General features: G+C 44.6%; 1 protein-coding gene and 1 pseudogene across 1 annotated transcript; both read left to right on the top strand.

Annotated features, from left to right (window-relative positions):
- The first annotated feature begins 408 nt into the window (after window positions 1-408).
- On the top strand, window positions 409-15,190 carry klhl30 (kelch-like family member 30). The gene is made up of 9 exons (XM_057037745.1): window positions 409-593; window positions 1,919-1,961; window positions 2,337-3,117; window positions 3,186-3,384; window positions 7,414-7,500; window positions 7,566-7,721; window positions 7,893-8,081; window positions 14,083-14,228; window positions 14,327-15,190. The coding sequence occupies exons 3-9, from the start codon at window positions 2,344-2,346 to the stop codon at window positions 14,567-14,569; spliced, it is 1,794 nt and encodes a 597-aa protein (XP_056893725.1). The 5' UTR covers window positions 409-593; window positions 1,919-1,961; window positions 2,337-2,343; the 3' UTR covers window positions 14,570-15,190.
- A 637-nt stretch (window positions 15,191-15,827) lies between these two features.
- Window positions 15,828-18,752, top strand: LOC130529045 (uncharacterized; annotated as a pseudogene).
- The last annotated feature ends 6,467 nt before the right edge of the window (window positions 18,753-25,219 follow it).

The raw sequence follows: 25,219 nt of genomic DNA on the forward strand, positions 1-25,219 counted from the left end.
CCTATTTCTGGTGAGGTGCATGGTCAGGGGTGATCAAGATTGCATTCTTTCACTGTGAAGTCTCCACAAAAGATCTATAAAATGAAACCATCAGCATCTGGTCCATATGAAAAGTGTTGAGTTGGTAAGAGACACTATTTTCTGTGGTGCTCTGAGGCCGACAAGTAAAAAACATCCAATAACCATGGCACTGATGAAGAGATGGATGGACACACACACACACACACACACACACACAGATCGATCTATATGGTGGAAGTATCATCTGTTTTTTATTCCTTCCTAGTATTTTTGAGCATGTTGAGCACATGTTACACATTTTTAAAATATGTGATATGTTAATTCTTTTCAAACAATAACATTTCTTTTTTGTGTCCTTTGTGTCTTTTATTTTACCTCTTGTGTCCAAAACCAGGTTGATCTGTGCACACAAGAACATGCCTGTAAATGCAGCTGCCACGTCCATGACTGTTGTTTGGAATTTGAGAGTCCTAAATATAGTCTGTCCCATCGGAAGCCCTGCGTCCCCCCTTCATGTTTTCAACTTCTCCAACAGCAAGGATAACTTTCTTTTTTCACCTCCTGTCACTGTAGTGAGTTATTTTTCTGGTTCCTCGTTTACGTTGAATGATCATGAGTTATTTGTTGGTTGTCGAGAGAAGAGATTCAAAGTCAAAGGTCATTTGCTAAATATGCTGATGATTGTGAGCCTGTTGAGCAGCACTTAAGCATATCTGTTAAACTGTCTCTATACAGGTACAGACACACATATATCTGTCTCTATACATGTACAGCATAAATGTGCACACATCAAAGAGACAGCTTTTGAAAGACTTGAGACTTTGCTGTCTTAGATGGATACTTTTTTTATGTAAGTGTGGCAGGCTATACTTATTTGTTTTGGTGGCTTCAGCTGAGGGGGAATGCTCTAGAATGGTTGGCATAGATCCGGAGAAATGTGGCTTTTCTGCAAATATGAAACAGGTTTCACAAATCTGAAAGTGTGTTTTAATGAACGCTTAGACTCTGAATTAATCTGGTTAATCTAGAAGTGTTAGTACAGTGGTTTTTGTTCTGGACCTGATCCAAAGTGATATACTGTGTGTATATATATATATATATATATATGAACGCTTAGACTCCGGATTAATCTGGTTAATCTAGAAGTGTTAGTACAGTGGTTTTTGTTCTGGACCTGATCCAAAGTGATATACTGTGTATATGTATATATGTGTGTGTATGTATATATATATATATATATATATATATATATATATATATATATACAGAACATCAGTAAGATTTCTTTCCTCCCTTCTTCACAAATACCATACAAGTTTCACTAATATAATCTGGGGTGTCATACAAAGTTTGTTTGCTGCCCAAAAGTCTAAAACATTTTCACATCAATGAGAGGCACAAAAACTCTTGAGGAACAGTTGCTCAGCTTGATGGATTAATTTCCTCTTAACTTCCCCTTGAATCAAATTCATCATTTCATCATTTGGAAGTTGTTAATGTTTTATCTGTTCACTATTGCAGGGCTGTAGGTGATAGTGTCACTGTGTAACAGCAGTTAGTCTATGTGTAAAACCATGGATGCTTCGCCTCACCTGGACTAGTGTGTGCACGTTTGTGTGTGCGCGCGCATGCAGGCCAGAGAGAGAGAACAATGCAGGAACAATAACAATAACCTTTATTTCCTTAATATTAATTGGTTTCATTCAAATCCCAAATAAATCTATCCTGGAGATTTGTTTATTTTGGTGATTGTAGTCATATTTGATATGGGTTTTTTATTGTGCTGAACTATGATCAATTCTGAAAATCCTGTTCTCTGGGTCTCATTTTTCACTGTGATTAGTTATTTTGTTTTTTAGTTTTCTCTTTCTAAGCCATTATTACTTATGTGTTCCAGGTGGCATCTCTGGGATCCCCTTTTCCTGGAACCATCTGTCAGAGTAGGTCTCACTCTTGAGTGATTGTACCACCAGAGTTTTAATTAATCAGTAAAAATACATTTATTTTTGTACCACCAAACTGCCGTCTCAGCCTCATTTGCTAATGGACTCAAGTGCCTTTATTTTCCTCTTTTGGGGTTAGTCCATTTGAAGAAATCCCTGGGAGAATTTCCCACGGTGGTGTTGTCAAGCAGCAGATTAATCATTTAATACTGTCTGTTAAAATTCTACTTCATAAGAAAGAAAACACAATTTTGTAATTCAACTTTAGCTAGATTTGATTCTGCCATTCTAATGGGATGGTCAATGACTGTATCAAACCTAGTGTTTATTTTGTCTGCATACTCACATAATTATTTCTGTATTTTCTTCAAGGTTGACCATGGTGCGTAATGTAGATGACCTAGACTTCTGCCTGTCCTCCCACCCACAGAGCATTCTGGAGGGCTTACGCTCTCTCTGCTCTCAGCCCAAACTGGTTGATGTGACTCTGAGTGCAGGAGGTCGAGACTTCCCCTGCCACCGGGCTGTTCTGGCCCTCTGCAGCCAGTACTTCCATAGCATGTTTTCAGGAAACTTTGTGGAGAGTATAACTAGTCGTGTGGAGCTGCATAGTGTTGATCCTGACATACTCAGCTGTTTGTTGGACTTTGCTTACACAGGTAAACTGACTATCAATCAAAACAATGTCGAGGGCTTGATATGCACCTCTAGTCAACTACAATTCCAGACGGTGAGAAGTGTGTGCAGCCGCTACCTTCAGCACCAGATTGATGAAACTAACTGCCTTGGAATTCTGGAATTTGGGGCAGTTCACGGCTGCCCTGAGATAATGGCAAAGGCTTGGGCCTTCCTTTTGGAGCACTTTGAAGCTATTCAACAGGGTGAGGAGTTTTTAGAGCTGGAAAAGAATAGGCTGGTTTCCTGCCTCTCAGATGAAGGACTACAGATACGAGATGAGAGTACCCGTGTGGATGCCATCTTGAAATGGGTCGAGCATCATACAGAATCTCGGCTCCTCCACTTACCTGAACTTCTTCGCTTGTCCCGTCTTTGTCTTCTCACTCTGGACTACGTCTCTAACACCCTGCTGAAGAATAGTCTGCTTCAGTCCTGTACCACCAGCTTTGAGGCCGTGCAAAACATTTACAGAGAGGTGAGTAAATACACACTCTGCTGAATCTAAATGCTTTTGTATGACACAATACTTTTTGACTCTTCCAGAAAATGAATCTGGAACCACAACTTAGGGACACACACAACCATCAGAGTCCACAGTCCAACCTGCAAGATGTACTGGTTGTAATAGGAAGTCATTCCCTGGATGACTCTGACAGTGATGACTCTGATGAAGATGAACCTCGAGACCCAATACAGCACAGAAGGGGACACAGGAACTGTACCTTCTACAACACCAAAACAAGTACAAACTATTTTGTAAAACTCACAGATACACACACACATGCATACACACACTCAAACACACACACACCCACACACATTTTAAATTTGTCTAAATTTTAAAGAACAGCTTTGCGGGAAGGTTTGATAAAAAGAGAGAAACAATGGAAACAGTTTAACATAAATATACGTAGAGTGATATCTGAATAGTTTCAGACCCTTTCACAAAATGTTGCTTATGCTGTGGTGGTATGCTAAAGTTTTTGCTATCACTCACAATTCAGGACAGAAATTCAGCATTAAAGGTGCTAAATGTACAATCCACTAGCCATTTAGTTTGTCATTGTGGGGTATTGTGGCTAGTTTGAGCAGAGACAAAACACAAACAAACAGCACAAAACACACAGGCCATGACATTCATACTGCTTTGAGAAAGGAACCACTTAAAGGAATATCTACTAAATTTGACTGATTGTTTCCCCTCCAGTTTTATTTTTAATTATATAATACAAGGAAAACTAAGTAAAAAGGCTCTCTTTGCTAGTGTGTCTTCTTCAGGTTCTCATCTCTCTCCAAACCTCCATAAAACACTATGCTTTGCTAGGAACTGAGTGAACTTAATTCAAGAAAGTGTCTTGAATTTCACCAATTTCAGACATTCTGTCAGTTTATACCTAGTTTCCTTTGTTTAAATGTTTAAACCTTAAAGCTGGCATCACAGTCCCATAACATCTAGTTCTTCTGTGCTGTATACTTAATTAGATGATGTCAATCAGGATAATTTCTGAATGTGGCGCATAAAATATTCGATTGGGCAGCTTTTAATGGGATATAATGACGTGATTCTGTGGAATTGTTACCAATGTTGTTGCTATCGTTGCTATCAGCTCAAGCAGCCAATATTTCTATCTCATCTTGACCAACATCTTCATCTATTTCTCTTCTTTTCATGTTTTTAAGTTAAAATTAACTTTTACTCTTTTACAGTGATGCTTTTGCCAATTTTGTGAAAGTGTGAAAAAGAAGTGAAAAACATCACTCTAGGGTGCTACTTAGATGGGAGTTATCACAGCTCCCCTGGATACTGTTTCACCCGAATGTATGAAGATGCACAAAACACCACGTGATGTACAAAAAAAATCTCTTAAAGCCACCCTCTAATTTCAGCAGAAAGTCCAGTTTTCAGGGCTTGTACATAAAAAACAAAACAAAACAAAACCCTGCTAGAGATTTGAAGAAGATTTTTATTTATTTTTATAAAAAGACTTTATTAAAAATTTACACAGGGACACAAGACACCCTGTTTAGAAACACACAGAATAACAATAAATAAATAAATATTAGGGAACAGCAAATATAATTTATCCCACAAGGGGTTGTGCTAAAAGCAAATGTTTCTCTGTGACAGTGCGTAATATATCTTTGTGGCACCATATATTGTGGCTGAGGTCATTTATCATTTTATAAAAGTCAAAATCCTACCTCAGCCTACAACGGACGTTACAGCGCCACACAGAGGTGGCCTCACAATCTCCAGATTTAGCGATTTTGTTTTTCCTTGAGATGTATATAGCCATTTTGGCTTTTCCGCAAAAAAAATTTAGGAGCTGCCACTTGTTGCGAGCAGTACCCTCGAGCTTTGATCGAAAAGGATTCATTAAAACCATTAAAAACACCTTTCATGACATTAAAAAGTACAGTGAGCCTCTCACACTCACTGTACACATGGAACACAGTCTCTCGCCCGGAACAAAACGGGCACTGGTCCGACACAGCAGTGTTCATTTTAGAGCGAAGAGCGTTCAGGGCAACGGCCCCATGTAAGATCCTCCACTGGAGGTCCTCTTCTTCAGGGGCGGCTTGTAAAGGACCGTCCAGCAGGGGCGGGCTCCATCCCCTCCCAGCCGATCAGCCCACACGCTGGTGTTCCTGTTCGACAGTCCTCTCCTGTTGAGTACCCTCACACAGTTGTAATACAGGGTTTTCTTCTCAACTGCCTGCAGGGAGAAAGTCTTTAATGGTCTGGGGAGAGGACCGACTGGATTCTCGAGATGGGCAGCCAGCCAGATCTCTGGGAAGGGGTCCTCGCTGTCGGGTTCGGTCCCCTGGCCATAGTCCTCAAGGAGACGCCTCTCTCTCGTGCTGAGTGTGTTTGTCCATAGCCGAAGCACCCCCTTGGCTGCCTGGGTAGAGCGGATGCCCAACAGGGAACCCACTGCCTCTGCGCCCGTTAGGCCTGGCCCTGCCACGGCCACTACGTGCTGGAGGAGTAAGGTCCGGGTCCGCCACAGCGCAGCCGTCAGTCTTGGCGTGGCTTCGGCCGAGACATCCAGCCTGGCTCCGTGCACCGTGGGTTCCCTTAGCAGCCAATACAGATAGTCAGAGCTGGTTCTTTTTTCAACTTTAAAAAGGGCCCATGCCTTAATGACACTTTGATAAAATCAAATTAAATCAAATCAATCTTTATTTATATAGCGTCTTTTACAATCAGAATTGTTTCAAGGCGCTTTCCAGAATCCCAGGGCCTAACCCCAGACAAGCAACAGTGGCAAGGAAAAACTCCCCTTTAACAGGAAGAAACCTTGAGCAGGACCGGGCTCATGTAGGGGGACCCTCCTGCTGTTGGCCGGCTGGGTAGAGAGAGAGGAGAAGGGGGAGGACAGGTAGAGGATAGAATAGGTAGGAGAGGAGAGGAGAGGAGAGGCATACAAAATCTGCAACTCCGTTGCCGCTCCGTCCAGGGCAGCGGAGCCTCCCTCCGCACTGAGCCACCAATGCCTCGCCGCCGGAACGGGCCGCCACGGGCGCAGGAGCGGCGGGCTCCGCCGCCGGCACGTCCAGGCAACGCGGCTCGGACAAGCCCTGGCTAGGTGCCCCTCCACGTTACAATTAAAACAGGTTGAGGGCGGAGGAGGTTGCAAAAAGGGTATAATCAAAATCATCTACCCGGATGATGAACCGATAATTAAACTCCTCCGTCCTACTGTTGAGGACCATGTGCACCTGCTTGCGGTGAGACACTACGTGTTTCAGCAGTGGTGACTAGCGGCAACCGGACAACATTTTTCGGATGGGAGACATCACTTTTCCATGCCGGGACAGCTCCCGTACCAGGAACTCATCACTAATAAACGGCGGCACGTTGGATAAGGTCATTCATATGGGCGGCGGATTTAATTGAGCTGTGGCCAATTTTTTTGCCCACAGCCAGTGCCACCTCCCCCACACTAAGCACGGAGCCCGCACCCACCTTGACTCCGTGCTTCCTGCTCAAGTCGGTCAAACCGGCGTTGGCCGCCATGACGGCCACACACACACACCTCGAAACAATATAAACTCGAAAAACAGCACAATAAATCAAACTATACTATCCAGCATTCACACACATACAAGAAAAGAATAGGAAAAGAAACGCTTTCACACCGTTTTTTTCGCTCTCTCTCTTCCGCTCGCACTCCTCTCACACAAAGAAGAAGAAGAAGAAGAAGAAACCATCTTTAATCCCACAAGGAGAAATTACAGATTGAAATCTTAATTTGAATACTAATTGAATGCTTATTTTCCCCTCCATTGACCACTTTATCTCTTTGGGTTCACTGGGAAGATGCTCAGTCTATCCCAGTTGCATATGCAGCAGGTTTCACCCCTGAATGAGTTGATAGCTCATTACAGGGACCTCTGTGGTCATTTGGGGGTTAAATGTTAAAGTTTTTAACTTTTCATCAGAGGGTGGCGGTGAGGCAAATTTCAATGTTGTTGCCATTAAACAGGAAGTGGCTGTATTACAATTTCCCACTAGAGGTCATGGCCATGACACTGCAGCAAATTTCAATATCGCACCAGTAATAAACAAGTTGTTCTAACTTGCATATCTGTCTTCCAATCAGCCTCAGATTTTATAAATTTTACCAGACATCTTGAATGTAGTTTTATTTCCAAAATTAATGTATTCAAGTCATACATTCAATAGAAAATAAACTTTTTTAGTTGGTCTCTGTTTTTTATGTCAATGTCGGAGCAGACATGAACACATTTTTCTGTTTTCCTATAGAAAAGTGGTATGAACTACCAAGTTTCCCAAATCCAAACAAGTGGGGTTATTCTATGGTCTCTTTAAACAATGATGTTTATATTACAGGTGAGTCACAAAGTTTTAGAAAAATTGAAAAGGACACGATGACAAAATCTTAACTTCTATTACAGGAGGATCACGAGGTCCTAACACCAACACCTGGTCAACGACTGAGACCTGGAAGTATGTTACCAAAGAAGAGAGATGGATTACAGTGGCCCCCATGATCCGCTCTCGGACTAATCATGCTTCTACAACACTCAATGGGGAGATTTATGTGATTGGAGGTAAGGAGTTGTTTCAGCTCCAATAGCTGGTGTATCTACTCAAATACTAATTTGGATTTTTTTTTCACAAACTTATGTGAAATATGGAAGAAATAGACAAATTTCCCAAATGTTTTGCTGCTATGCATAAACAACCTTAGCTCTTAATTTTTCTTCCATGCCCTCCTTTAGGTACAACAGCAGATCATGTTGAAGTAGAACACTATGATCCCTACAACAACACCTGGAACTTGACATGTCCTGCCCTAAAATATGTGACTAACTTCACTGCCACAGCTTGCCATGGAAAGCTCTATGTTATTGGATCTTGTGCTGTAAAGTACAATGCACTGACAATGCAGTGTTACAACCCTGTAATAGGTAAGTATAACAAAAGAATTCTGAACTGTATGAGTGATGAAAGAGATGCAGGTCATCTTTGGTGCAGGATGAATATCAACCCCTCCGGTTCGAGGGTCAATCTGTGACTCAATCAGTACGAAATATCATAATGAAGGGGCGAGAGCGTGAAGTCACCGAGTAGTTTGGTGGTAGTCTTTTGGGAAATGGAGATCACTGTACAATCTTTCCACAGAAAGGAAACTACACTTGCTCATGGTTTCCTTGAGCTTATCCCAGCTGTCTACTGGTGAGATGTAGGGTATACCCTGGTCCCCAGCTCATCACAGGGTCCATTTAGGTTACATGTGATACTCATGTGACGGGTGCAATTTGGACCCAAATGCAGCACTCTGGAAAGCTGGGACTGTTAGTAATGACCTTTATTAGAACACGGGCAAACAGGAACTCAGGCAGACAAGGAAACACAGGAAACAGTCCGTTCTTCAGGCTCAGGGTCCACACAAAGTCTATGGGTTTCAGGCTCGGGGATTGGGTTGAGCAGAGCCAGGATGTGGAACCGAGGGGGAGGACGTGAACCCTCAGAACTGTACAGTTCCGTTTACAGCGGGCAGGAGTGGCAGAGAGGGGCTTACAGGAGATGAGGCCAACGATGCAGCAGAGCAGACTGGGGATGAGAAGCAGCAAAGTTGGGGCCAGGCAGAGAAGTCAGGACCAGGTGAGCAGACAGAAACCAGAAACACTGAGGCAGAAGTCATGGTCAGGGACGGAAGGCTGGTGAGTTTACCAGGAGACAGGCGGTGCAGGCAGGTCAGGGGCAAATAGGTTCGGCAACAGGCGGTAAGGCAGATAAGTCCTGGAGAGTCTTGCATGGAAAAGCTGAAGAACAATCTGGCAAAGGCTGAGAGTGCAGGGGAGGCTTATAATATAGGGAGAGTGGAAAATTACTGGGGCAGAGGGACAGGAGGGAACTGGGAGAATGGGGCTGTGACAACTCAGTACCGTATTGGCCCGAATATAAGACGGTGTTTTTTGCGTTGAAACAAGACTGAAAAAGTGGGGGTCGTCTTATAATCAGGGTCGTCTTATATTCGGGCCAATACGGTAATTATAGGGTCAATATTGATACCATCCAGTAATTTGTTGTTCCCAGAGTAATTTGCTGTAGCGGTAAGTGGTCCGTCATAATTTATAATCAAAATGTAAGAATTGGCCCTGTGAACCCACAATGTGACACAGCTTTAGAAAGTAGATAGATGCATTTGTTGGCTTAAACTGAATTTAACTGAATAATTTACACAAAAATATGACACAGCAGGTTTACAGAAATAAAAGATAAATATTATTATCTACATTTCTAATATTATTTTATCTATGTACTATCTAAAGTTTTTCAATTAACAAACTAAGTTGTTATCTGTAATAAAATTGTCAGGGTCACATACATCACAGTATAACAGGCAGGTGCACTTTCCACAGAAACTCAGAAATGAAGCCCAGAGAGAAGAGAGCTCCAATATTTCCTTAAGTATGCAAACTAGATGCCTGATAGAGTAACGTATTATTATGTCACTATCGTGTAGGAGATGCAGGCTAAAGTCAGTCTTTCTGAGCAAACCATGAGTTGTGTGAGTACCAATGGTACTAAGCACGACCCATTTAACAAAAAACAAAAACCTTTGATTTTATGGGTTGGTTGGAAAGTTGACCATTCACTATGGTACCTTAGCTTCTTGTGCCCTCTGTGAGGCAGAGTTGAAAGATGCAGTGGTGGGGAGGCCCTGTTGGGAAAAGAGGTTTTAACGAGGACCTACCCAGACCAGGTGAAGTGGTAGAGGGGAGGGAAGTTTCTCTGGCATCTCCAATGATAGAAGGAACTGTTTCACAACCGACTGTGGTACAGCTGGTGACTCAAGACTGGATGCATAAGTGAGGGTACGTCTTGCTCCTCTTCAGTGTGAGAAGGAGGAGAAGAATTTAGCTTCGCCGAGAGCTGGAGCTGAAAAGGCTCGAAGTGGATATGGCAGTGCGAATGCAGGAAATAGAGGTGAAGGCTCGGACTAGCCCAGTAGCAACAATTGTGTCACCTTCATTCAATATAGGCTTCAGTGTTAGTAAAAAACACTCCCCTTGTTCTTGTGTTTCGTGAGTTGGAGAAAGAGACATATTTCAGCAAACATATTTTTACAGTGTAAGCTGAATAGTAAAGCTCAAGGAAGCCTGTGCCTCCCTCTCCACTGTGGGTAGCTTAAACTATGAGAAACTTAAAGGGCTGTTTTACAAGCATATGAATTGGTGCCGGAGGCATACAGTAACATTTTAGGGGACTTGCCAAAAGCCAGGGCCAGACTTACACTGACTTTTAGAAGGAAAAGAGTCTCTTCTTTGACCAGTGGTATTCAGCATGCAAAGTGGCTGATATGGCTTTGTTGAGAGAGTTGCTCTTAATTGAAGAATTTAAAATTTGTCTGCCTGAATGTATAAACATTACCCACCATAATGAGCAGAAGGTGCCCACCTTACAGCAGGTTGCAATATTGGCAGACAAATTTACATTGATCCACAGCAGCAGTGATGTGTTTTCCTCCCATGGCTCATTCCAGAGGGTTAACCACTCCCCCCATACAAGATAGAGATAGGATCAGCTGTTGACCTATTCTCCCTGTAGGCAAACTGATGCTGGACAAAGTTCTGAGGGAGGCAGGACTTGAAACGGTGCAGGACTAGCATCTCAAAACACTTCATGACCACCGAGATCTGTGCCACTGGTCTGTAGTTGTTCAGGCTGCCTGTGTTTTTTTAGGGACTGGTATGATGGTGGCTGCTTTCAGGCAGGATCGGATGGCAGCCTGTGTCAGGGATGTATTAAAGATCCGTGTTCGGACCCCTAACAGCTGGTCCGCACAGGCTTTCCACATTTTCCCCAGTATCCCATCTGGTCCTGTGGCTTGGTGTGGCTTTACAGCTTTCAGGACCCCTCTCACCAGTGTGGTTGATTTTATTTTGGTCAACGACCTGGCAGGTGGTAAGATGTATCCCACCCCAGAGGTGGTGATGGTACCCATAGGTGAGTCTCTGTCAGATGTTTTGGTAAAGGAACATCCGGGTGTGTTTGGCATCTGCGCCTTTACCCAAGCAAGAGTTGTCAGAGTCTCTGTTTGCCACAGTTTTCTCTGAGGACAAACTACCCTCGGTAATTGCAGGGAGCACCAGCCTGGTGAAGTTGTGGCAGCCGTACCTTTTCCGCATGACATCAATTTAACGAGGACCATGACACCCTTATTCAGTTACAGCAGTCTGACCCTCCTTAAAGCATAGTTTAGTTGCAGTGGTTGATGAAAGTGACCACATCCCTAGTAATAAACCTATATACCTGTTGCAAGATGGTCTTTTTGTGTGTTGTGGGATCTGCAGCTAGGAGTTGGAGGTGAGGACTGGGTACATAAATTGTAGTTCCAGCAGGTTACAATCAGCATGTGCTAGCTTTGGCGCATGAGCATGTGTGGTCTGGCCATCTGGGAATAACGAAGATGTATGACCGCATACTGAGGCAATTTTTCTATCCAGGTTTAAAAGCAGATGTGGCACATTTCTGCAGGACTTGCCACACCTGTCAGCTAACCGGTCATTCTAACCAGAAAGTTCCTTCAGTGCCCCTGCATCCTGTTCCAGATGTTGGTACACCTTTTGAGTATGTCATCATTGACTGTGTTGGTCGGTGGCAACATAATATGTGTACTATAATGTGTGTATCCATCCATTTTCCTGAGACCGTTCCACTGAGAAAAATCAGTTCACAAATGAGCAAGGCGCTCAAAGTTTTTCACCACATGTGTGGTGCAGATGGATGAAGGCACAAATTTTCTTTCCAAATCCTTCAGACTTTGCTGGCTTTAGGTGTGTCACATTCAGTAAGTAGTGTCTACCACTCAGAGTCACAAGGTGAATTGGAGAGGTGGCATCAAACCCTGAAGGAAATGCTACAGAAATATTCTTTTGAGACAGATAGAGATTTGGATAATGGTTTGCCTTTATGTTGTTTGCGATACGTGATGCAAAACACGAGTCTCTTTGGTTCAGCCCCTTTTGAGCTGGTGTTTGGCCATAATGTGCGGGGGCCCTTGAAGGTACTTCAGGAGAAGTTCATGGTGAGTCCTTATCAAAAAACCAACATCTTTGACTTTGTGACTAAGTGTAGGACACGCTTGCGTACTGCTGGCGCCATTGCAAAGTCCATCTCCGCTGCTCAGGAGCTGAGAAAGGATGCTTGACCGTAAAGCTGTGGCCCGTCAGTTTCAGCCGGGTGAATCAGTGCTCATGTTGTCTTCTGTGCCATATAAATCCTGTGTGTGTTTGTGTTTGTGTGTTGATGAGTCAGAAGTGCACTGACAGAGAGACTTAGAATGTGTTCATGTTCTTAATAAAATACCTTGTAATGGGTTAAAACTGGACCCAGTTGCAGCACACAAACAGCGACAGTGAGGTTGGTAGAAAACTTTCTTGAGGATGCTCCTTTACTAGGATGAAGGACAGATTAGCAACAAATAGTGGAAGTAAATCTCAAATGTACAGATTTCAAAATTAGGCTTCCACGTTATTGTAATCTTCACTTTTAGAATCAAATCAAAATCAAAAATCAATCTTTATATAGCATCTGTTACAATCAAAATTGTTTCTAGGCGCTTTCCAGAATCCCAGGGCCTGAACCCTAACAAGTAACAGTGGCAGGAAAACCTCCCCTTTAAGAGGAAGAAACCTTGAGCAGGACCAGGCTCATGTAGAACCAGAGGGAAACCGCCCCGAGGAAGGGGATACAGGCATGGATCAGAAAGATTCAGGCAGGAAAATAATTTATCAGGGATAGAACGGAAAAGGCAGGTCAGGGCCAATCAGAGGCGAAAAACAAGAAATCAATAATTGCTGAAAAGCAAGACATGAGACAATCTGGCCGAGAGTGTGTGAAGGCTGGGTTTAAATACAGGGGAAAAAGGTGTGTGGGTTGGGCTGGGGAGACAGTGAGAGGTGTACATAAGGAGCAACACAGACAAAACCAGAGTACATCCCAGAAAACACTCAAAAGAGTACAAACTTTGTGTGTTATTCAGACCAAAAGTCAGATTATTTCAGTATTATCCAAAGTATAATTTCTTGCAATCATTGTACAGCATTTGAGTTACACTGTTATAATACACATATTTTGACTCTTGATCTAGACCAGGGGTCAGCAACCCAAAATGTTGAAAGAGCCATTTTGGACCAAAAAAAACAAATAACAAATCTGTTTGGAGCTGCAAAAAATTAAAAGCCTTATATAAGCCTTATTATAAAGGCAACACATGCTGTAAGGTTTTTATATGAGCTATATTAGCCTACTTAGTAGCCTAAATAATAAGTAGGCTACAAATACATAATGAGCATTGATGATTACATTTTTATGTTCCCTGCAGTGCATCCTGGAGAGAATGACGCACCACAAGCTGTACGATGGTCCTTTAAGTTTAACTTACGTTGTCATGAGATGTTGAAATTAAATATTTATGGTACACATTTTTACAGCATTGGAAAATATTAAGAATCTTTGTTATGTTTTTCTTCCTACAGAAATTATATTAAAACAAAAAATATATTCACACCATCTTTTTCCATTTTCACATTTATGGAAAAGCTTCAGGGAGCCACTAGGGCAGCACTAAAGAGCGGCATGCGGCTCTAGAGCCACGGGTTGCCGACCCCTGATCTAGACCATAAACGACCATATGATTAACTGGTCACATCCTCTCCCAGATGTTATCTGAATTAAAGACATTGAATTAATTCTGTGATGTCCATGAACAGTGTAACATCTATTCAGGTCATTGAGGTCGAGCAGAGAGTCAACTGGACTGTCTTCCAGGGGTTTTGTTTGTCAGTCGACCTGATAAGCTCCTTCTATTTAGCCAACCATTCTGCGAAGAAATTAGATTTGTGTAATTTAGGCAAAACAGGAATGCACAGCTAATCTGTTATTTTGATTTATTTTTAGAAAGCTGGATCGCCATATGTTCACCCTTCATGCCGAGGTATTTGTCTTCTCCTCGTTCTGTCTGTATGGATGGTGTTATCTATCTGGTTGCTGACAACACAAAGAAAGTATTCTCTTATAATCCAGAAGAAAACATATGGCAAAAGGTACATTCAGAGTTACTTATTTTTCCCTGCCCATACCACTCAAGTACAAGCAAATGAATATTAAAGGTTTTTAAGCATCATGTTGTTGCCTTCTTCAGGTCCAGCATCTTCACATGCTTCATGAGAATGGTGGCCTGATAACAATGGATGGCAAGCTGTTAATCACTGGGGGACATTGGAAAGGAATGGAGGGAGACTATAGTGTTGAGGTTGAGGTTTATGACCAGTCAACTGACAACTGGGAGGTGGAATGCTTCCTGCCAAAACTTTGGTTCTACAGTGGTGTGTGCACAGTTTTCCTCGATCCAGCCCACTGGCCTCAGCTTTTGTCCACAGATTAAATAAGATCAAATATTTTTATGTGTAAAGTGTGTTTGTTTTTTTGGCTTTGTTTGTTTTTGTGGTTATTTTTTCATTAATATATTGTTAAGCATCAGGATTTGATTTTCTGTAAAGCTGACACAATTATTAAATGCTAAAAATAAATATGTTTTTTTAACTATCAGAATTTAATGAATTTTTATTGAATAAAAGTTGTATGCATGTTTTTGGACTGAGAAAGGAAGCAGGACCACCTGGAGGGTTGTTTATTGTTAATGTGAGGAAGAAGAAGGAGGAGGGGGAGAGGAGGGTATCTAGTATAGAGTCCGTAGTTGTCACATCACTGTGGAGTAAAGTTTCTTTCCCTAGTCCTTCCTGCAACCAACTTCAGTTGCCGCATGTTTGATTTTTACTTCAGTAATTTTAAAGTTTAACATGGTTTGTGTTCGGAACATGTTAAACTGGAAAAGTTTGAAATTTTTGTTGTTAAAACCAACAAACATACAAGTGAATTGTCCTGGAAGTATGACCAAAGGACACAATTTATGTACTCACACCATATATGGGTGAAAACAGCCCATGGGCTGCTGCTGACTGTCCTGCCTATTGACAGCTGTCAATCAAGATTCATTTGAAACAGCCGACGCCACTTCCTTTATTAGGAACCGTATTGCTGAAAAGCAGGAGAAGATTGTTGCCACAGCTCATATAATCTTGTGTCCACTTTTCAGTCCATTGACCTGTCCCATTAAGTTAGTCGATGTACATAGATGATCAAATATTGTATATATATTGTACTAAACAAATTGTTATTGCACAGAGTATTAAAGAATTGAACCATATATTATTATTGCATGTATGAACAGCCAAAAAGTAGTTTCAGACAATGTTGAAGTAAGTCAAGGTTATGCTATTTCTTTAGAATAACAATGAGGGAAGCCTTGTAGTTTGATGGTCATTGGGGGGTGACTTCCTGTGAAGTTGTGTGGTGCATTTTGTGGGAATCAGTCAGCTGAATGTGCTCTTGTGCTCATAGATAACAGATGGTGAAAGACCTTAGTTGCCACAGAGAATGGAGATGACTGGCACTTCCTAGGGGGTGTTACTGATCAGCCCATCCCGTCCCCACCAATTAAATGAAATTAAACACGATAAAAGTGGCCCTATTCCCAGCCAGCAATTGTCATGTATTGATATGTAACAGTCATGCACATGGCAGGGAAGGTGAAGGAGTGAATCTAACAACTGCAGGCAAACAGCAAAGTAAGCGGGAGCAGGATGAAACAAGAGTTACACGGCGGTAGCACCAAGGGTGGGCCAAACAATCTCTAAACTTAAAGTAACCCTCCTGTTGGAGTAGTGATCTTTAGGGTAGAAATACCGGGTTAACTAAATCTAGTTATTTTCATGAAGGAATAGTCACTATCTCACTGTCGGCAGGGTGAGGCACCCTCCTCATTCTGACTATATGTCAGAAAAGGACTAAGTTTTTATAAGACACATTCTTCTAAGTGTTTTTTTCCCCTGTTTAGATTGTCCTTTATTTTAAAAAACTGAATAGACAGCATTTTAATGACCTGGCTCAAGACAGTGAAATCACAGGCTGTTCTGAACTGCAGTTAGTGGAGCATTTTATGTGCGAGTCTCTGGGACCTGTTTTTCCATTCTGATACTCAACCTGGATTGCTTTCTATATCATAGCTGCTGATGGGGACAAGCAAGCTTTAAAAGAGCTGTATAACATCCTGTGGAAGAAGTTGAAAACTCTCCGCAGAGCAGAGCGGCACAGGAGGCGCGGGAGAGAGAGAGAGCAAGGAAGCAAGCAGCCTTCATTGCCAATCCCTTCCAGTTTTCTAAACAGCTGCTCGGGGACAAGCGGAGTGGCCAACTTGAGTGCTCAAGGGAGGAAGTGAATCGCTTCCTCCAGAACACCATGAGTGAAGGAGGTTGAAGAAGTCATCAAGGCAGCCCGTTCTACATCTTCCCTGGGCCCCAGTGGTGTACCTTACCTCGTCTACAAGCGCTGTCCGGAAATTCTCTGGCATCTGTGGAAGGCCTTGAAAGTGATCTGGCGAAGTAGCCAACCAGTGGAGGTGTGCTGAGGGAGTTTGGATACCCAAGGAGGAGGACTCGAAAAACATCAACCAGTTTCATACTATCTCACTACTGAGTGTGGAAGGGAAGGTGTTTTTTAGCATCCTCTCCCGAAGACTGACTGAGTTTCTCCTCAAGAACAACTACATCGACACTTCAGTGTAGAAGGGTGGGATCTCTGGAGCCCCTGGCTGTCTAGAGTACAATGGTGTAGTTACACAGCTCATCAGAGAGGCCCATGAGAGCAAAGGAGAACTAGCGGTTTTGTGGTTGGACCTGACTAATGCCTACGGGTCCATCCCACACAAGCTAGTTGAGCTTGTGCTACACCTACACCATGTTCCCAGTAAGATCAAGGACCTGATTCTGGATTACTATGATAACTTCAGGCTCAGGGTCACTTCAGGGTCAGTAACCTCAGACTGCCATCGCCTTGAGAAAGGGATAATAACAGGCTGTACCATCTCCGTCATTCTCTTCGCACTGGCGATGAATATGGTGGTAAAGGCGGCTGAGGTGGAGTGCAGAGGGCCTCTATCCAGATCAGGTGTTCGACAGCCCCCCATAAGAGCCTACATGGACGACCTTACCGTCACAACATCAGTCCCAGGGTGTAGGTGGATCTTGCAGGGTTTAGAGAGACTCATCCTATTGCCAGGATGAGTTTCAAGCCCACCAAGTCAAGGTCCATGGTACTGAAGAAGGGGAAAGTGGTGGACAAATTCTGATTCTCAATCTCAGGAACCGTAATTCCATCGATCACGGAGCAACCAGTCAAGGAAAGCTCTTTGACTCCAGCCTGAAGGACACTGCTGCTATCCAGAAGTCTATGGAAGAGCTTGGAGGGTGGGTCACTAAGGTGGACAAGTCTGGCCTGCTTGGTAGATTTAAAGCCTGGATCTACCAGTACTCCATCCTTCCCCGAGTCCTGTGGCCTCTCCTCGTCTATGCAGTCCCAGTAACAACAGTGGAATCCTTTGAAAGGAAGATCAGCAGCTTTCTGCGCAGATGGCTGGGTCTTCCTTGCAGCCTCAACAGCGCTGTACTGTACAGGACAAGTAACACCCTGCAGCTACCCTTCAGTGGGCTCACTGAAGAATTTAAGGTGGCACGCACAAGAGAAGCCCTACAGTACAGAGACTCCAGGGACTGCAAGGTGTCATCAGCCGGGATTGAGGTGAAGACAGGAAGGAAGTGGAAGGCAGAAAAGGCAGTGGAGGTGGCTGAGTCACGCCTAAGGCAAAAGGCACTATGTGGGGCCGTGGCAACAGGAAGAACAGGCTTGGGCTACTTCCCAAAGACCAAAGTCAGCCATGCCTGGGGCAAAGAGAGAAACCACCTACTTCAGGAGGAGGGCCAAGCAGGCGTGGAGGAAGAGCGAGTGGGTAGGGCAGTGGGACTCCGACAGCAGGGGGCATGGAAAAGGTGGGAGAGCACATTACAGCGCAAAGTTACCTGGTCAAACATCATGCAGGCAGACTTCCACCGCGTCCGGTTCCTTGTGGCGGCAGTCTACGATGCCCTCCCCAACCCAGCAAACCTCCATGCGAGGGGAAAGAGTGAGACACCCACCTGTTCCCTTTGCTCCGGAAGAGGCTCCCTGATGGTCGCTATCGCTGGCGCCACAACCAGGTACTCAAAGCAGTGGCTCAGAGCATAGCCTTGGCCATTACCGGTAGCACCACCAAACACCATCATGCTCCGAAGAAGGCAATCTCCTTCATAAAAGCAGGAGAGAGACCTCGTGCAGGTCCACAGATATCAACGGGACTCCTCCATATAGCTCCTGATTGGCAACTGCACGTTGACCTGGGAAAACAACTGATATTCCCCCAGCACATCGTAACATCTCTACTGCTAGACATGATCATCATCTCAGAGGCTTCAGGTTGTGTTATTGATATGGATCAATATCAGCCATGTCTCGGGCCCCTGCAATAGCCACTAGGCAGCAACAGTCTGTGTGGGACAGGAAGTCAGGTGTGAAGGCAGAATAAGATATCTGGAATTTTTTCAAAATAAAAAATCTCTTATTTTGGGTGGATCATTGTCAATGGTGCCAAAGCTACCCGCCCTTTAATATATTTGTATGAAAAAAATAAACCTGACACCAGCAGGTGGAATGGACTTGCAGTGAAACCGATCCAGAACGCAATTACATCCAGTGTATTCACGTAAAGCAGTTCAATCCTTTTGTCACTGATTTCTGGACTAATGTCGCCCCTTCCAGCTCGAGCCCCTAGGCAATTGCGTGGGTTGCCTGTTTGTTTGTTGACATTTGTAACTATGTCATATGTTATGTCATCATTTACAGGGACTACGGTTATGAAAATAACAGCAACTGATGCTGACGAACCAGGAAATGAGAACTCGCAGATAATGTGTACTCTGAGTGTGAAGAAACCTTTGGACAGAGAGGTATACCGCACAGAGAAGAACCAGACCTCTCACTTACTCCAGAGAGGAGTTACTGGAACTTGCAAAAAATAAACATGGACTGAGACACCGGGTCCCAGCTGAGCTGCAGCGGCGCTACAGAGGCTGCAAAGCCGGGGCTAAAGTACAGGCGCGGCGAACAGAAAACCGGCGGAGGCACAAACCATCGCTCCCCTCCGTGATTATGGGCAACGTCAACTCTCTAACGAACAAGATAGACGAGCTGGCAGCCCTGGGAAACCAGCGGATCTACCGTGAGTGTAGCTTGTTTATTCTCACAGAGACGTGGCTAACCGCTACCATACCCGACGCTAACGTGGACCTGCGAGGATTCACCGCGGTGAGAGCGGACAGGGACACAAAGGCATGCGGGAAGAGCAAAGGAGGGGGACTAATCATCTACACCAACAACCGTTGGTGTAACCCTGGCCATGTCTCTGTGAAGGCGGTTTTGTGTTGCCCAAATCTGGAACTGTTAGCCGTTAGTATGCGGCCATATTACCTGCCCAGGGAGTTCAGTCACGTGATCGCCCTGTGTGTGTACATCGCCCCCACGGCCAACGGAGCAACTGCGTGTGAAAAGATCCACAGCGTCGCTGCACGGCTGCAGACCAAGCACCCTGAGGCCCTCCTGATCATCTCTGGAGACTTCAACCATGTGACCCTGGACTCCACACTGGCTGCTCTCCACCAGGTTATTGACTGCCCCACAAGAAACAACAGGACGATCGACCTACTGTACACCAACGTCAAGGAGGCATACAGAGTCATCGCTCTCCCCCCACTGGGCAAGTCGGACCACAACCTGGTGTACGTGCAGCCCCAGTACACCCCACTGGTCCAAAGGCAGGCAGCCTCCACACGCTCCCTCAGGAGATGGACTCCTGCAGCAGAGGAGGCTCTGAAGGACTGCTTCAACATCACGGACTGGGATGTACTGCTGGGGGAACATGAAGAGGACATAGATGGGATGACCGACCGTCTCACAGACTACCTCAACTTCTGTGTAGATGTGGTTGTCCCCACCAAGACTGTACAGTGTTATCCTAACAATAAGCCATGGGTAACACAGGAAGTCAAGGATGTCCTCAGTAAGAAGAAAAAGGCCTTCAGAAATAAAGACAGGGAGGAGATGAAAGAAGCGCAGAGGGAGGTGAAACGCTGCTTGAAGGAGGCGAAGAACATCTACAGGAAGAAGGTGGAGAAGAAGCTGGCTGATAACAACATGCGGGACGTCTGGGAAGGTGTCAGGACCATCACTGGTCACAAAGCCAAGACCAGCACGGAAGGGGGAGGAGTGGAGAGGGCAAACGACTTGAACCAATTCTTCAACAGGTTCAGTCAGCCCACTCCACAATCCATCTCTGCCCCCCCCAGCAGCCCAGCTCCCCTCCACCCCTCCCCCCCCTCCCCAGCAGCCGAGCTCCCCTCTACCCCCCCTCCCTCCAACCAGCCACCCACCACAACTTTCCCCAACCCCGCCTCCCCTCCTCCCTCCTCCACCCTCCCTCCCTCTGCTGACCTCCCTCCTCCCACCCTTCCACCTTCTACCACCCCCATCCCCCTGCTCTCACCATCTCCACATCCTCCCTGCATCCCCCTGCTCTCACCATCCCCACATCCTCCCTGCTTCACGGCTGACCAGGTGAGGGGGAACTGAGGAAGCTCCGGCCCCGAAAAGCAGCTGGACCGGATAGAGTCTGCCCCCGGCTCCTCAAGACCTGCGCTGCTGAACTCGGGGAGCCGCTACAACGGGTCTTCAACCTCAGCCTGGAGCTGGGGAAAGTGCCCACCTTATGGAAGACGTCCTGCATCATTCCTGTCCCCAAGAAGAACAGACCGAGTGAGCTGAACGACTTCCGGCCGGTGGCACTCACCTCACATCTGATGAAGACTCTGGAGCGGCTCTTCCTCAACCTCCTCAGGCCCCAGGTGCAGCACGCTGAGGACTCCCTACAGTTCGCCTACTGGGACAAGGTCGGTGTAGAGGACGCCATCATCTACCTGCTGCACCGAGTCCACTCGCATCTGGACAAGGGGAGTGGCACAGTGAGAATCCTCTTTTTGGATTTCTCGAGTGCCTTCAATACGATCCAGCCCCTTGTCCTACAGGACAAGCTTCTACAGATGCGAGTGGACCCCTTCCTGGTTGCTTGGATCTCCAGCTACCTCACCGAAAGGCCACAGTTCGTCAGGATGAAGGACATCACGTCTGACACTGTGGTCAGCAGCATCGGGGCTCCACAGGGGACTGTGCTGTCCCCCATCCTCTTCACTCTGTACACCTCGGACTTCTGTTACAACTCTGAAATGTGTCACATTCAGAAGTTCGCTGATGACACAGCCATCGTTGGGTGTATCAGAGACGACCAAGAGGAGGAGTACCGGTGCCTGGTGAGGGACTTTGTTGCCTGGTGCCACAACAACGGCCTGCAGCTCAACACCTCCAAAACTAAAGAACTGGTCATTGACTTTGGGAGGGACCGACCGAGACCTAGACCAGTTCAGATAGGAACGGAGGAGGTGGAGGGCGTGCAGACCTATAAATATCTTGGGCTGTGGCTGGACAACAGGCTGGACTGGACAAGCAACACGAGGCAGCTGTATAAGAAGACCCAGAGCAGGATGTACTTCCTGAGGAGACTCAGATCGTTCAACATCTGCAGGAAACTCCTCTGGATGTTCTATCAGTCTGTGGTCGCCAGCGTCCTGTCCTACGCTGTGGTCTGCTGGGGGGGGAGCGCAACAAAAGCAGACCTCTCCAGGCTGGAGAAGCTGATCAGGCGGGCCGGCTCGGTGGTGGGGATGAAGCTGCAACCTCTGGCGACAGTGGCAGAGAGGAGAACTATCGACAAACTGCGGAGCATCATGGACAATGTCCGCCACCCTCTGCACACTGTCATCCACAGCCAGAGAAGCCTGATCAGCCAGAGGCTACGCCTCCCCAAGTTCAGGACCAACAGACTGGGGAACTCATTCATCCCCCGAGCCATCAGGCTGTTCAACTCATCACTGGGGGGGAGGAGGGCCAACAGGAGAACCGGAACATTTTTATAGTTTTATATTTATATTGTTATATTCATATTCTATTTTTAATTTATTCTATTTTATTTTATTTCTTATTTTCTTATATTCTATTATCTTTAATAGGTTTGATGGGGGGAATGGTGGTGGGAAATTTTGTAGATGCTGTAGATCTTTGGAGATGCTAATTTCCCTGGTGGACACCCCCTAAAGGGATCAATAAAGTTATCTTGAATCTTGAATCTTGAATCTTGTATGGACACATTGCAGTAAAAAAAATTAAATAAAAAGAAATGTGTGTGTGTGTGTGTGTGTGTGTGTGTGTGTTGTGTGTGTGTGTGTGTGTGTGTGTGTGTGTGTGTGTGTGTGTGTGTGCACATCTGGTGCTGACTGTGAATTACAATAAAGGAAGCTGATTTCATTATGTGAAACATTAGTTTCTCTTTTTTCAAGACCATAAAGTGTTTACAGAAAATCAAACAACAAATTGGTGCATTCAAATTAATCTAATTATTATTTGGGAACCTATTCCCTTGTTTTGTTGTGCCTGAGGAAATGTTGACCAATTTTTACTTTGTCCCATTTACTCTGCCTATTGTTGCGCACAAAATTGGAGTAACAATATTTAATATGTTTTTTCAAATATTTTATTCTTAGAAGATAAAAACATTGCAAAACTAACATAATTTAAGAGGCAAAAAACGTTTTAGCCCAACTTTCTGGGCAATAGTGATATATAGCTGATGTATAAGTAGTTTGTATACAGTTGCTAGAACAGACCTGAAACAGCTAATAACTGCTAAAGATATGTTTGATAAAGATACACAGGATATCCCCAAACTACTTGTAACCAACTATTTTTAATTAATCCTGCACAATCATCAACACAATCATCCTGCAGATGTATGTGTTGCTCTCACCAGTGTTTTCAGTGTAAATCACCATAGGAAATATACAGAAAATAATCAGCCACCTTCTCTCAGTGTTTCTTTTTTCATCTGCTATTATAAACTAAAATCTGTACATTTTGCTCTCTTGGGTTTTAACCAAGTCTTACTGCTATTTTCTGTTGCTATTAAAATTATTGAGCTATGTGAATATGTTGCCTTTTATCCCCTTAAGCTATAATTTAATAAGCAGTCCATCTGCCCACATCATATTATACACTTCTCCCTTATCAATAAAACAACACAGCCACTACACCCTTTACCCATTCTCTCTTACCTCGTGCACATAAAGCAGGACCTCTCATGATCCTTCCTTTCCTAAACCCACTCTGATAGCTTTTGAGTTCTTCCCTGGTTTCTAAATACCGGTAATAGTCCAGCTTTTTTTCCCCATAGTTTTACCCACAGCAGAGGTTTGAGCTGTTGGTCTGCAGCTCTCTGTCACTCATGGGTCCTAACCTGGCTTACAGAGAGGAACCATAACACATCTTTTCCTGGAGCTGTTTTTCCAGCATTTAGAAATACACTATTAAAAAGTCATTGAAAAGTCAACAGTAATTACATTTCCAGAGTCTTCATCAACTTGTAACACTTCAGTATTTTCTACTATTGTTCTTTTCCTGCCTTCTTTCTCTTTGTTACGCACATTTTCTGTGCTGTGTATTTCAGCCAGTGTTTGTGTCATTAGTTTGGCTTTCTCCTTGTTCTCTATAATAAAGGTCCTTCATATTCTTTCCTGTTACCTGACACCAGACAGGAAAATAAAATAAACACCAGCTGTCACAAGTATTTAAGACCATGCATCTACGACATATTTGCTTCACAGTGAGCACTTTTCGTTAACCCCTAGAGGTTGCAGAGTAAAAATTAAGCCTATATATGTCTTTCTATTTCCACGTTTTTTGCCCCTGACTGCCTAAACTTTGCCTTAAGTGTGCTGCAGGACCGACATCAGCGCAGTATATTCGCTTCATGAGACGTGAGCAATACCAGCCGCGGCCAGTAGGCAGCAGCACTAAGCTGCTATTGCACCCTCTGTTAAAACCAAAGAAGAAGAAATAGAACCGAAGGTCCAGGTGTCTGCCGTGTCGCGTTGTCCTGCTTTAGTTAGCATGTCTTCAGGGAAGTGTTATTCTCCGAGGAGGCTAATGTCATGGTGAGAATGAAAACAGTCTCTAAAGGAGGGGATTAGTCCTGGCTGCAGCTGATCGTGCGTCTATAACACATTTGACACTGTGTGTGTGTGTGTGTGTGTGTGTGGTGTGTGTGTGTGGTGTGTGTGTGTGTGTGTGTGTGTGTGTGTGTGTGTGTGAGAGAAGGGGTCGTGTATTTTTAGGTTCCTTGAAACCATCACGTCTCGCTGCAGTAGCCGGAGGCTCCTGGGGGCCACCAGTGGGTCTGGTCCACACTTGCCCCCCCCAGTTCAACTCCAACAGGACTTCAGTCGTGCGCTGTGGGCGGCAGAAGTACGAGCGATCGTATCCGGTGATGCTGGTTCAACCTGACGGATCTACAATTAATATTCAGTACAGAGAGCCTCGACGCATCCTCCTGGTGAGTGAGTGAGTCCAGGGGCCTGCTGCAGGCCCACCACCAGCTGCAGGTCCAACTGCTGCTGCAGGCTCAAGCGTCTCCATGACTACAGCACACCTGACCTCAGTGCTGCTCTGCTGTCACTGTCCACCATAGTCTACCGCCTGATTTGACACAAAACCAGATGTGGATGTTTACAAGTGCAGACGACAGATTCTCATCTCCTTTGTGCAAAGTAATTTGCTGTCTGTGTATTATTCAATTGCAATTGAACAATTGTTTTTCTACAAAGTTGATAGAAAAATGATCCATTTTTGACAGAAAGTCATCAAGACTGGGGGGAGGAAAAGCCAGGACAGTTAATGTACATTATAGGAGACATATACAGCTGTTCATTGAGGGAACTCTTGTGGTGCTTCTTATTAGGATATATTATTATGTCACAGCTTTGCTAAACAAAGGTTTTGTGTTTTACTAGATGCCCATTAATCTGGCCACTCTGTCGGAAGAAGAACGACAAGCCCGACAGAAAAAGAGACAAGCCAAGAAGCCAAAGCAGCAATTTGCAGTCCAGTATGAAGATGACTTCAATGTAGATTCCTACAAACAATTTTGGAAGAAGAAATAAACCAAGAC

The sequence above is a fragment of the Takifugu flavidus genome, chromosome 7 (assembly GCF_003711565.1).
Source record: "Takifugu flavidus isolate HTHZ2018 chromosome 7, ASM371156v2, whole genome shotgun sequence".
Lineage (NCBI taxonomy): Eukaryota > Metazoa > Chordata > Actinopteri > Tetraodontiformes > Tetraodontidae > Takifugu > Takifugu flavidus.

Excerpts from the sequence above, each read along its gene's own strand:
- klhl30 (XM_057037745.1), top strand. The coding sequence starts at position 2,344 with ATGGTGCGTAATGTAGATGACCTAGACTTCTGCCTGTCCTCCCACCCA. Across the intron at positions 3,385-7,413 it reads CTTCTACAACACCAAAACAA|AAAAGTGGTATGAACTACCA; the intron begins GTACAAACTATT and ends GTTTTCCTATAG. Across the intron at positions 8,082-14,082 it reads GTGTTACAACCCTGTAATAG|AAAGCTGGATCGCCATATGT; the intron begins GTAAGTATAACA and ends ATTTATTTTTAG.